Source organism: Podarcis erhardii (genome assembly GCF_964252035.2).
Source record: "Podarcis erhardii genome assembly, chromosome: 16".
In the NCBI taxonomy this organism is placed as follows: Eukaryota; Metazoa; Chordata; class Lepidosauria; order Squamata; family Lacertidae; genus Podarcis; species Podarcis erhardii.
In genome coordinates, this window is record NC_138514.1 from 26,839,567 (window position 1) to 26,852,824 (window position 13,258).

A 13,258-nucleotide genomic window follows, 5' to 3' on the forward strand; every position below is an offset into this window, starting at 1 on the left:
GGTATGGCCTTCCCTGGAGCTATCAGGGATACTGTAGCTGTTGTAGATCCTTGACTGAGCAGGGGGTCAGGCTAGATGCCCACCAGATCACCCAACACTACAATTTCTATGATTTCAATACTCAATCCATCTAGCTTGGAAGCAAACGGGCAGACAACAGAAGCGTGATTAGAAAGCTGCCATGTTTAAAAATAAAAATCCCTTTTTGCTCAGGCTTTCCCTGATCATTTGCTCTAGAATGGGTTGTCCTGTTTTTCGCTCTAATGATAATTTGTGATGTAGGTATAGATTTAATGTATTATGCTTTGGGATTTTCCACAGTGAGCGGTATATAAATGATTCCAAATAACTAAATATGGAACAATGGGGAGGGGGAGTAGAAAACAAAAACAGTTTATTGTAACCTAAAGTGAAACCGCCAGACAAATTGTATTGGGAAAGGTGAAATGCCGCAGCCACTCTCTCTCTGCAAGTACCGATTTGGGTGCCATGTATCCTCCAGGCGCCATCCCAATGCCGGAAGAGAGCTCAAAGAGGTCGTTGAGTCCGCTGCTGACCACGGCCGGCGTCGGAGACGGGGCGAAGGTTGCTGGAACCGATGATGGAATGAAGGTCTGCCCCACCTGGAAGCAGGAAACGGAGGAGGAAAGGGATGACGGCATCTCAGCGTTTTGCACACAGTGGATACCTTTATTAAATAAACCACAAACTCGGGTTATATCCTGAATATTTCAAAGCTCTTTACCGGAATCTCGTTGAATTATCAAGAGTGCCAAATAATGGATTTGCATACCAATGCGCTCTGCAAATTTAATCCCCGCAATCATCGCCCCCATCACCTTCGCAGGGTGAGCGTCCTTTGAAAACCGCCTGCCTAAGAGTCCTCCCTTCTTCTCAAAAGGCTTTGGAGGGTGGGGAGGGCGGAGGGCGAGCGAGGGACACTCAGGGGAGCTCTTTAGCCCAGGTGGTGCTAATCAGCTCTCATTTCCATTCCTGCATTCTCAAGCACTTGCAAAAAAAACAACACAAAAAGGCACCCAGGACATTAAAATGATCAGATTTGTATGATCAGATTTGTATGAATTCAGGAAGCCGAGGGCAAAGTGGGGGTACAAAACTCTGAAAGAAACAACTGGCCCTGTACAAACCCATGAAGAGCCAGCATGGTGTGGTGGTTAGAGCAGCCTTTCTCAACCTTGGGCCCCAAGAGGTTCTTGAACTACAACTCCCATCATCCCTGACCACTGGCCATAATGGCTAGGAATGATGGGAGTTGTAGTCCAACAGCATCCGGGGACCCAAGGGTGAGAAAGGCTGGGTTAGAGTGTCAGACTAGGACCAGTGTTTAAATCCCCACTCAGCCATGAAACTCACTGGGTGACCTTGGAGGGAAACTGCCTCTCAGTCTAGCTTGCCTCGGAGGATAAAATGGTGATGGGTCTCTTCCCCCAGACTACTTGGGCTTGCAGCTGAGGACTGAACCTGGGATATCCTGCAATGCAAAGCGAGGCTCCACCACCGAGCAACGGCCCTTCCTCTGGTGCATGTGTTGGAAAGGGGATGTGGGAAGGGGATGGAGAGGGAAAGAGAACAGAGCATTGTGTTCCAAGGGGGTAAAATGAATGGGGGAGACTTACTGCTGGGCTGCCTCCAATTCCCCCGCCAAGGTCACTGCCAAGCTGCAAGAGAGAAAGAATCAGGGAGAAGGGGGGAAAGAGAAAGAGGGGGGGGGAGAGTTCATTTCAGCGAGGTTGTCAGGTGCCAGAAAAACAAAGGACCCCAATAAGTGCTGCAACACCACACGCCCCGTCCCTTTCACCGTGAGCAGACTAGTCACCCAGCAGGAGCATCAATATAGCAAAGGCAAGGACAGCCACAAACCTGAAACCCCAAAAAGTCCGCAGGGAGTAAAAGCTGAATCCAGGCAAAAGCAAGGAAAATGCAAAACGTGGGCACTGGCCACAGAGATCTCGTAGGCATGCTCTGGACATCCAGGAGATCTGCCGTACCAAAGCTACAGCTTTTTAAAGTGTCACCATATTTGTCCAAGTCGTTCCTAGATAACCACCTGCATCTGAACCCATAGAATTTGTATTCTTCCAGCAGAGACGACACATCCACCCAGTTTTGACTGTATAGAGTACAACTGAAGTTACAATTAAGGCTAGGTGACCAACACAAGAAACTCTCAGGCTCAGTTAGCAACTTTACTAAATTCAAGGAAGGTACAGGTTGCAATTGCTCCTAGGCATGAGGGCAGTGTGCTCCCTTCTGAACACCAGCTGCCGGAAGCCGCAGGAGGGGAGAGTGCCGTTGTGCTCAGGTCCCGCTTCCGTGATTCCAAGGGACATTCCTGCACTGAAGGAGGTTGGACTAGATGAGCCTTTGAGTCCCTTCCAACTCTACAACTCTATGGTTCTACCTGGTTAGCCACTGTCAGAACAAGGGTGCTTGGCTAGATTCCATGCCCCCGGCCTGATCCAGGAGCCAGGCTCTTCTTATGCTGTTCTACTGAAATGTGTGTTGCAGAGTTCCTAGCATATGGTCAGGCCTGGCTGACGGGGAGCAGAGTTGCCTTATATCGTATTGGCCGGAATATAAGCCCCACCCACAAATAAGCCACACCTTTAAAATTCAAGGGGGGGGGAGAGAAAAAAGACAATACCTGCTACCTTAAAATTCCACAGGCACTCACACCTGTAAATGGCAAATGTAGAAGTGATATCACATCCTACAGCGATATTGTAAAAGCCAATTTTTGTAAGGTTGCGAATTTAAGCCAAACTTTAACTTTTCACAGTCGAAATTTGGGGGCGGGGGTTTATATTCGGGCCAATACGGTACTAAGTCAGGTGCCACTGCTCCTTCTACCTCAAAGTACAGTATACAGCAAAGGCCAGAGAACCTCAGGCCCTCTGGTTTCCTCTATCTGGCCCTCGGGACTCTCCCCAGGCCACCCCTTCTCTCCACCCTTGCTCTGCCCCCTTCTCAAGTGCTTTTGATTGGCTGGAAAGTGAACTGTAGTCCCATCTCTTGCTTGAGATGATTCATGTGTGTAAAAATCCCTGGCTTTTGTGCGGCTGGAGTGCAGCTTAAGGGCCACATGGGCCGCTCCGCCCACTTCTGCATCTGGCTCCACCCACTATTACCTTGCACCTCCCTGAAAGCCGCCCAATGAACCAAAGGGGTTCCCTGCTCTGGCTACGCCAACAGGGGTGGCTGTTTCTGGCAGGGGGAATTTCCTGGAATGAACCTGGGCCCACCAACTTCATGCAAGGTATTTTCTCTGCGACTGAGCTACAGCCCTTCGTTACAGCCAGCCGAGCGCCGTATTTCCAGAGGGGGGAAATATCTGAGCACTTATGCATTTACGACTCCCTCTTGCAGTAGTAACCGTGTGGGGCTATTGCCTCGTTTCAATTTATTGCCACATTTGCAGGCAGAACGGAAGGCTTGCCTTGTGCGGAGAAGGCAGCCCTCGTAAGGGAAAGAGAGGAGCCCCCGGCAGATTAATTCCCAGCCATGGAGGAGTCAGAGGTGCCCCCCCCAGGGGCCTTCAGGAGTGTTCCCTTGCGAAACAAGGAAGGGGGAGGGTAGAAACAGCGAGCAAGCTTCTTATCAGCAAGCCTCTTACATAAAAGCAGTGTCAAAACAGCTTGTGAATAATTCTGCATAATAGCACCAGATGTTTTTATCTGCCTTTCATCGGTTCCTGCGCCAAGATTATCTCAAAAAGAGCCACGGGGCTGGGAAGCCGACTTTGAAAGAGACAATCACAGCTTCTCGTTCATTCACATAATCTGGCTGAAATAATAATAATAATAATAATAATAATAATAATAATAATAATAATTTTTTATTTATACCCCGCCCTCCCCAGCCAAGGCCGGGCTCAGAGCGGCTTACAAGTAATAATAAAAACAAGATGAATGATTACAAACTTAAAAACAAAAATAAAACACATTAAAATAATGGAACATTAAAATATTAAAATGTAGCCTCATCGCAGGAGGAGAAGGAAAAGAAAGGGAAAAAGAGAGAGAGAGGGAGGGAGGGAGGGAGGGAGGGAGGGAATCAAACTGGCTCCAAGCCAAAGGCCAGGCGGAACAACTCTGTCTTACAGGCCCTGCAGAAAGAAATCAGATCCTGCAGGGCCCTGGTCTCATGAGGCAGAGCGTTCCACCAGGCCGGAGCCAGTGTTGAAAAGGCCCTGGCTCTGGTCGAAGCCAATCTAACTTCCTTAGGGCCCGGGACCACTAGGGTGTGGAATAGGGGAAGGGGGATTCCTGGAGACCCAAGTTTCCCTACAAGAAACTTGTCTGGGGTTTCAATAGGTAGCCTTATGGCATCTAAACAGGGCATTGGCCTAGTGAGCTTCTTGGGACTCTGTGTGTGTGTTTGAGCTTCAGAATCCTCTTCCAGCCCCAGAGGGCAGAAATGTCAGCCCTGTTTGACTAGCAGGCAGCGTAAAGACTTCTGGATTGGTCCAGCCCACCAAAAATATTCAGAGTCCCACAGATGGGAGCTGTAGCTCCAAACACCTCGAGAGCAGCAGGCGGGGGGGGGGGGGGGGCTGACTGGTTATGGGCTGCAATGGTCTAAGACAGCAAAGTGCTGTCCATGGTGCTGAAGTGGCTGGGAATATTGTTGAGCAGTTTCCTTTGGCGACAATCACGCCATATGTTAAAGCACCATTATGCCACTGTCAAAAGTCATGTCTTCCCCCAAAGAATCATGGACGTTTTAGTTTGTACAGGGTGCCGAGAGTTGTCAGCCCCAAAATTTCCTGGGACGAGGGATTGCTAAACGACTTGTTTCCCCAGAATTTATTTCTACAGCCACTTGCAATTCTCGCTCTTAGGTAAATCCCAAACTTTTTAAAGCCATCCTTCCCCAAAAGGGGAGTCATGTAACTGCCCAGTTCTGAGTCACGAACATTCTTGCAGCTGCTAACAAAAAGGATGCAAATTCCTTATGTTCTTTCTGGACGATAAATGACATATAGAGGAGCAATATCAGTGCTGGACCTAAGGGAACTTCATGTCTCAGTATTTCTGCTATTCTAATAACTACAGCTGCATGTCCACCACATATGGTTACATGTTCCGTTCTGCTTTTTCATTTGTTTCTGTTGGTTCACTGGGTTTACTGCCCTAATAATATCATCTGTTTCTAAGACTGCACACTGCTTAAGAGATTTTTAAAACGTGAAGCGGTTTATAATAGCTTTCTAAATAAATAAACGATGTGGCTGGAGAGAGGCAGTCAGGTCATGCATCCACAGCAGTGAGCAGAGGAGGAATGACCGCTGGGAGGAGCGCAGAGAGAAGAAACACCACAGTGCATCTGCAGCAATACAACCGGACACCTTTGTCTGCCTCAGCTGCAACAAAACATGCCTCTCCCTTATCAGTCTCTACAGCCAGAGCAGGCGCTGCAACCTGCCAACAAGTTTGACTTCACCCCCAAAGATGCACTTCTCCATTGTCTCCTGAGACAGACAGATGCCAACAAAAATAAATGACGGCAGGTGTTTGAGTCAGCAAGGGACATTTCTCAGCTCCGTTCCCACAAGACAGGCTGCCCCAGGAACTCGTTCCAGCAAAATTCTCCTCCACGCTAATGCAGTTTTACTCTGGGCATCTGCCTTCTCCGGATTCCTATCTAAGAGCCATGTGTGAGGCAGGCAGGCAGGCAGGCAAACAAGAAGGCAAGCACTCTTTCGCTGAGGCGCTGCCAAGATCCTGCAATGTTACGTGAGGGACGTGGCGCCTCTAAGTCCCAGCCGGGATGAGAAGCAAGGTGGAGCTAATAACAGAGAGAAGCGCCGGGGAGACCTGCCGTTCAAAGGCTCAGCCATCGGGGAGGGCCAGGGCAGCCGGAAGACGCAGAGCCCTTAATGGAAGGGCTAATGAGTGACAGGGCAGCGCATCTGCTCGCAAGCAGCACATCAGCAGCCGAGAGAGCTGACAGGAAGCCTCAGAGCGACTCCTCTCCACGGAGCTTAAGGCGGAGTCCGAGTGGCAGGAGGCAACAAATCATTTCCTGAGCAGAGTCCAGGCTGGGGGGCAACCAGGCCGCAGCTCAGAACGAAAACAGGGCTCTGCACACATTGCGGCTCTGCAGGGGAAGTGCGTTGTAGAACAGGGCGCTAAAACTTTAGCACCCCGGAAAGCGCCACTGGTTTTCACTTACTTATTAGTTGTATTTACAATCCCCTTCCTCCCCCTCCCCAAGATCGTCCTAGAGCGGGTTTCGATAATAATCACAATCAAAACCAACAAAGATCCTAATAAAATCATGAAACTAAATCAATAACAAATCTGACAAAGCATTTAACGCACAAGTTTCTAGCCCTCAAGGCTGCAAAAATATGCATTAAAATGTGTTGGCAGCATTTCCATAAGTATTAAAAGCTGGAAGGAGCTGGGACAGAATGTGATTTTCAGTGTTTGAAGGAACAGAAGGGTTTTCATTTTGCTTATTTACTTCTTACTTTTGCTGATTTATTAGCTGTACATTTTTATCAGACCAACTAAACCAATCGTTCCCAAAATTTGGGGGGCCACTGCTGCCTTGGTTACATAAACCTGCCTCCCCTGGTCCAAACCCTACCATGTTAAAAACATTATTTAGAATGGAGATTTGCACAGCCCACTAGGGAAGATGATAAACACAATAAAATTCAGAGCAGGGACAATTAATTGCATATTTATTCAAAATCCGATTAAAACTATTTAGTTTAATCCATTCAACAAAATGGATGAACCTGATCCAGGGATGCCGGCTTTTCAAAGTCTGATAGTCACTTGCACTTCCAGCCCCCCCCCCCCCCCCCCGTACACACCACCCTTGGGAGCCAGCACTGTCTGCTTTGGGAACCACTGAACTAAACCAACCATAAAACACAATGCCCCCCTCTCCTTGCAAAAAATAAACCGCAGCATGATAAAAACAAGATGCATTGGCTAAACACTGAATACCTGCCTGAGCAGGAAGCTTTTTGACATATGGCAAAACACCCTGGTGGGGGGAGGAGAAGGAAACTGAGCCCCGTCTAGCTCTGCGACCTTCTCAAAAGTTAGCATAAACCAAAGGCAGTGCACGTTCCTGAATAAAAGATGCAAACGCAAAATTATGCACAAAAAAGTTTCCCCAATCTGCATAACTGACACACGGTCACAGAACTCCTTCTCCTGGCGCAGAATTTTAATGATTTTTAGGAGAACTGCCACTCTGGATTATACTCTGGATTAGACTCCAGTTCCTTCTAAGCCTGTCTGGCCACTGTTTCCCAGGGGACCCCCCCCCATCTCCTCCAAGAGGAGCTCCATTAGAGCGGATGAGCTTCCCTGAAGGATGGCTCGCTCTCTGCTGCTGATCTTGCCTTCTCTACAGCCAGCCAGAGAGAGCTTTGGGGATGCTCTCGGATGCTTGGTCAACAGCCCCTGGGAAAAGACTGGCCTGCTGTGTGTTGGATTGCACTTTTCCACTCTGTTTTTAACCTTGTGCCTTTCTTATTGTGCTCGTTAGAGGAAGGGCAGGGCAGGGGAAATAAAATATTAACAGCAAGAAGACCGTGTCTCCTACAAGTATCTCCTAGAATCCTCTGCTAGAGCACATACGGTCCCTTGGCAAAACAACGGAGGAGGAAAGGGCTCCTGGCACTACAGAGTTCGAAAGCCTGGGCGACCTTGGGCCACTCACTGCCTCTCAGCCTGGCCTACCTCAAAGGACTGCTGTGGAGATTACGTGAGGAGGGGGAGAACCATGTACACCACACCTTGGACTCCTTGGAGAAAAAGGTGGTGCTATTAATGCAATATATATATATATATAAAATTATGCCACAGCACCCTTGTCTCTGAGAACAGCACTGAATATGCTAGTACTGGGGTTGGACCAGAAAGCAGATCTCAGAGTGATTTGCTGTAGATCTGCGGTAGATTCTGACTCCCCGTTGTTTAAAAATAGCAACAACAACAAGGCTCTGCCCCTCCACACCCCCCTCTGCTTTCTAAATTATGCAGTTGAAATGAATAAAGCTTGAGGGGGGAACCAAGAGCCCAGTTTGGGTGTTGAAAACAAACCCTTTACTGAGCATGCACTCAAGTAAGGCACCCTGTTCCTTAAATCCGAGGGTATGTTACACCGCTGCCACCTCCAGCATTTTGTACCTGGCTGTGATTGGAGGATCTTGGGGTTCTAGTAAAAACCAAACGCAACACACCGAAGTAGAACCTTCAAGGCTGAAGTTTGCACAGCTACAAAGAAGGCAAGATGGATGAGCTGTGTTTCCCTCCTCCTCTCTAAGAAGATCTCGTCCAAAAGTTAGATGCATGACATGACATCCTCATGCTCCATCTTCCGCATCTTTTGCTCAGCTGCAGGGTCCAGCCAGGACCCTCATGGTGTCTTCCCTTAGGCCAGAGGAACCAAGTGCCCCACACCCTACCTTGCCAACAGTGCAGAAGGTCATGAGGAACGGGAGATGTGTCTGTCCTCAGGTCAGAAGGCTGGCTCTCTGAGGACACATTCACATGATACTTTTATAGCACTCTGATGCCACTTTAATCAGTTATGGGAAGTGGAGTCTGTTCAGGGGGCTGGGAGTTGCTAGGAGACCCCTGTTGCCCTCCCAGAGCTCCCTGGGAAGAGGGATTGTTAAGCCACTCTAGGAACTGTAGCTCTGTGGTGGGAAAAGGAGCGTCCCAACAACTCTCAGCACCCTGAACCAACTACAACTCCCAGGATTCTCTGGGGGAAGCCATGACTTCTTAAAAGTGGTAACGCAGTACTCTAAAAGTATAGTGTGAAACAGCCTTTGGCAGCTCAGGTCCCAGCAAGACAGAAAATTATATTCTTTTCAGAACCAGGGAATCTGTGGCCCTCCAGATGCATTGGGACTCTGGCTCCTCTTGGCCCCAGTCAACATGGCCAACAAGCAGGAGATGATGGGAGTTTAAGTCCAGCAACATCCTGAGGATTCCCCATTTATTCAAGTTCAGACAAGTGACAGTTCCCAGAATTCTCTGGGGGAAGCCAGGACTGTTTGGAGTCGTATTATAGCACTTTAAATGAATGGCGTGAAGCTGCCCTAAAAGATTTTTGTTCCAGAAAACAGGGGCCCTTGTTGGAGCAAGTTGCTCAGGAGGAGCTCTCCGTGGTGCTGAGGGAGCTGACCTGCCTGTGGGCTCCTGCACGAGACCAGAATAGGACACTGCAGCTCCCACCTGCCCCAGCCAAGCAAGGTCCCAGCAACATCTGGGAGGGCCACAGGTTCCCCAAGACCGCTGTGATATTTAGTTCCACTCTAAGCAGCTGTCCACCCTGGATACTGCTCCCCCACCACAAATGGAGGGCAGGGATAGAGAGAGATGGCAGCTTTGTTCTTGCTGAAATGGGGAAATCTGAAATGGGGCAAAGAAGATCCCTGTGGCTCCCACTTTCTGTGGCGGCTGCCTGGACCTCTTCCCCGTCCCCGGCTTCCTGCTGCTTAGCACAAAGGGAAGCAGGTAGCAGTCTGGATTTTTTAGTTATGCAGCTAGCCTAGAGACTGAGAGCTTGGGGACTCCAGGGACAAAGCAACTTGACCTCCAGCAAAATAAAGTTTAAAAGCGTTCTGCTCACCAGACTATCCAGCCCTCCTCCGAGAAGATCCACAGCCCCCATCTGCATGGAAGACACCTGGGGCACGTTCACTGGTGGGCCGAGGTCAAGGTTCAAGAGGTCACCCAGGAGGTCACCTTGGGAGGGGATCACCTGAGGCTGCTCCAGGTTGGTGGTGGTTGTGGTCCCCATCGGGCTGTCGCCTGCATCAGTGCTGCACAGGAAAGGGGGTGAAGGGAGGTATTAGTTTAGTGCCTTTTTAGAAAAGGATGACATGGGGCGGAGGAACTTCTGCTGCAAAGCTAATTTAGACATCTTGCAGCAGAAGTTCCTCCGCCCCATGTCATAGGATGAATGTGGCTGTGAGGGATCTTGGCAATTGCATTCCGACTGCCTGCGCCCTTAGGAGAGCTGCCGCCGGTCCATGTAAGATAAACGAGACAGAGCACTGGCCTGGCTCTGCACAAAGCAGCTCCCCAAATCCCTACCTTCCGTGGTGGATGGGCAAGTGTTTGCGGTGGATCCCGTGGCTGCCTTCCACGAAGGCGTTGGGCGGCTTGTGGTACACGGAGGCCAGAGAACCGATGTGGCAGATGAGCTCGTCCAGCAGAGTGGGCTCAATCAGGTCGGTCTCTTCCGAGATCAGGGGCTTCTCGGACAAGACCACCTCCTTGGCGGTGACGGGGTCCGTGGAAAGGAGGCGCCAGTAGATGTAGCCGCGATCACGCAGGTCCGGGTTGTCGGAATCCTAACACAAGAGCACGGTACACCTTTATTCACATGGCACCAGCCTCATGACAAATTTTAGCTTATAGATATCTGTCCTTTTCCACTCCTGACTGATATCACCCCTCTTCTCCCTGATAAACTAGCTTTCTACTTCTGGTTTTTGTTTTGTTTTGTTTTGCATGGAGTGGTACAGTCCACCTACCATCTTAGGACTCCACCACAATCTCCTGCATGCATAGAGCATCTCCCTTGCCTCTCAGCTCTGAGCAGCTCCTGGATTTCACTATATGGATGTTTTAAGTGTTTTCGTTCTGATTTAAAGTTTAGATTTGATTACTATTCTCGGGAAAGTGAGAGAGCGCTTGGTGGGGTTTTTCTTTCATTCATTCTTTTTACATATTTGTGCTAACAAGATTTTGCTCAGAACATTTGATGCTCATATGTTTTTGACATGGCTGAAACAGTAAAATCCAGCCAATCTGAATGTTTCTTCCCATATGCAGACACATATTCAAATGTGGTTGTGGAAACCCAGGGCCAACCACAGACGGAGGAAGGACAATGAAAAATGAACAGAATATTTTAGCTGCATTTCAGCTTTGGATTCTTGCTATAAAAAAGCACACCTACACACCCATAACCTAGGTTTAAAGTGCCATTTTAGTTCCCAGCTTTTGTAACTCAGTTTCTAACACTGGGCAGGAGGACGCAAGGAGTGTGCAACACCACCTATTTCCTGGAAGGAATCAGACAGGACATTACTATGAGGGCATGACTAATTTAGGTCTACCATTTTAAAGAGGTCTACTCAGAGTAGAAAATAGTTGTCTACAGCCCTACATTCCTATTTAAATCAGCCCTTCCTTCAGAACTAGAATCATAGAACTGTAGAGTTGGAAGGGACCATGAGGGTCACCTAGTCCAACCCCCTGCAGTACAGGGATCTCTTTGCCCAACGAGGGGCTCAAACCCACAACCCTGAAATTAAGAGCCTCATGGTCTACTGGCTGAGCAATCCCACTTATGAGGAACAGAATCTTACTTTACTCCTAGAAGGGCCACAGCTCAGTGGCAAAATGGTAATGATTGGCTGGGCACCCAGTTACCAAAATCAAAGACTTGTGGAGTTGGAAGGTACCCCCCCCAAAGAGTCATTCTAGCCCAACCCCTGCTAAAGAATCCCTGACAGATGCCCCCCCAACCTCTATTTAAAAGCAGAGGGAGAGAAATGAAGTATTTCTCTACTTCCCAATGAATCAGCAGGAACAATAACACATCCAAGGAGTCTTGTTTTGATTTGATTTTACTTTCCCACCACCACCACGGATCGGAATCCAAGTCCCGAGACACATCAAGAAGCCAACACCGATCCAAGGATGCTATTAAAACACTGCGTGACTCAGCTGAGTGGGCTGTGTAACACCGGGCGTTTGCTGAGCGGTGCAAGCGATCTATAAACTCTTGGCAAGAAAGCCCTGGGTCTGGAAGGAATGGGAAGTGATCTCAAACAAAAACCTGCTGCGCAAACTCAACACACCAAAATCCAAAGGCAGGAGGCCCTGTGCCCACAAAACACAGGAAAACATACGCAACCAGGTGTGAGTTTCGTAGGCCCTTAGATGCATCACCATGGACAAAAATCCCAGCCACTGTTTGGCCTCTTTGCACCCGAGCCTTCCTCAATAACCCTGCAGTTCTTTGTTCTTCCCGTGTAGGAAATGGAGTCCCACACATGCCCAACCGAGAGGCTTACCTGCGTAGCCAGGCTCAACACCTGCTGGACCAGCTCCTGAGTCTCAGACGGCTTCTTCAGAAACAGTTTGACGATGGCAGTCAGCAAGGTGAGCTGCACCTGTAGCAAAGAAGGATAATGCAATTAAGAGGCAGCCCACTGATTTGCTTCAGGGGGCAAAAAATGGCTATATGGATCCAGAAGGAGCCCCTTCCTCTCCCCACCTCCCAGGGTGCACCCAAGATGCTTGGACTGCTCCCTTTTTCAGCAAACATTCTGCTTGCTTTTGCCCCGTCCTAACCCGTATTGCCCTAATCCTCACTATCCTCCTTCCCAGCCCCGTATCTCCCCAGGTCAGAGCCGGAAAACTCCCCTGCCTGCTTCTCCTGCTCCCTACCATTTCTAGGTCTGTTCCTTACAGCCCACAACCTCCTGGGGGAGAAGGAATGAGACTGGCAGGCTGAGCTCTGAACAGGAAAGTGGCTATTAAGAGGCGAGGACCCCCAGCAATATTTTGCCATTTTTTGCAATTCTTTTTATAAATAAGGATCTGCAACTAATGGGTAAGAGAGCATAAATAACTTATCACCCCAAAAATTAAATTAAATGTTCCTTCCTTTTTCGGTAAGTCCCTTGATATCAACAGTAGCTCACAGCATCACTGCCAAACTTTCCAAAGTGAGAGCAAATAAGTGAAGAGGAGAAACTGAGTCCCTGTTTAGTACCTGTTGGACATTTTTGGATGTTTGGAATCAGCCATTTATCCCAATCTTAGCTGCAGAGGGCTTGTAAATAAGTCTAATGGCATGAGTTGAAATTACTTGCAAAATGAATGTATTTTCTATACAAGCGAAGGCTTTAAAGGCATCTAAAGCCAAGGCACCTAATTCAGATTAATTTTACCTGGAATAATGAATAGCATTCAGTAACTCTCTGATGAGGTCTGCTACGAACCTTTGCATCAGAAAAATGAACTGGCCTGGGTCAATGTAATGTGCTATAAATATCTAGAGGCTATTTGCTAGAACTGTAGGTTTTTTTAAAAGTGTGATCTACACGAAGCAATGTGACTGGCCTATGGGAATCAAGCTGCTAAATATATTTGCTTGGTTTTTAGGAATGAGTATTACTTTAGATTGCCTCCAGGTTTCTGGGATCTGTCCTGAGGCAAAAACATTCTTAAATATA

General features: G+C 48.5%; 1 protein-coding gene across 2 annotated transcripts in view; it reads right to left on the reverse strand.

Annotated features, from left to right (window-relative positions):
• Positions 1-13,258, reverse strand: part of AP2B1 (adaptor related protein complex 2 subunit beta 1) — a 60,340-nt gene that overhangs the window by 23,941 nt on the left and 23,141 nt on the right. Inside the window, exons 12-16 of one of the 2 annotated variants that reach the window (XM_081843496.1) lie at positions 12,092-12,190; positions 10,098-10,357; positions 9,631-9,823; positions 1,638-1,679; positions 477-623 (exon numbers count right to left, since the gene is read on the reverse strand). In XM_081843496.1, coding sequence (XP_081699622.1) covers positions 477-623; positions 1,638-1,679; positions 9,631-9,823; positions 10,098-10,357; positions 12,092-12,190 — 741 coding nt within the window. The remainder of the gene's footprint in view (positions 1-476; positions 624-1,637; positions 1,680-9,630; positions 9,824-10,097; positions 10,358-12,091; positions 12,191-13,258) is intronic. The other variant, XM_081843497.1, reaches the window with a different exon arrangement.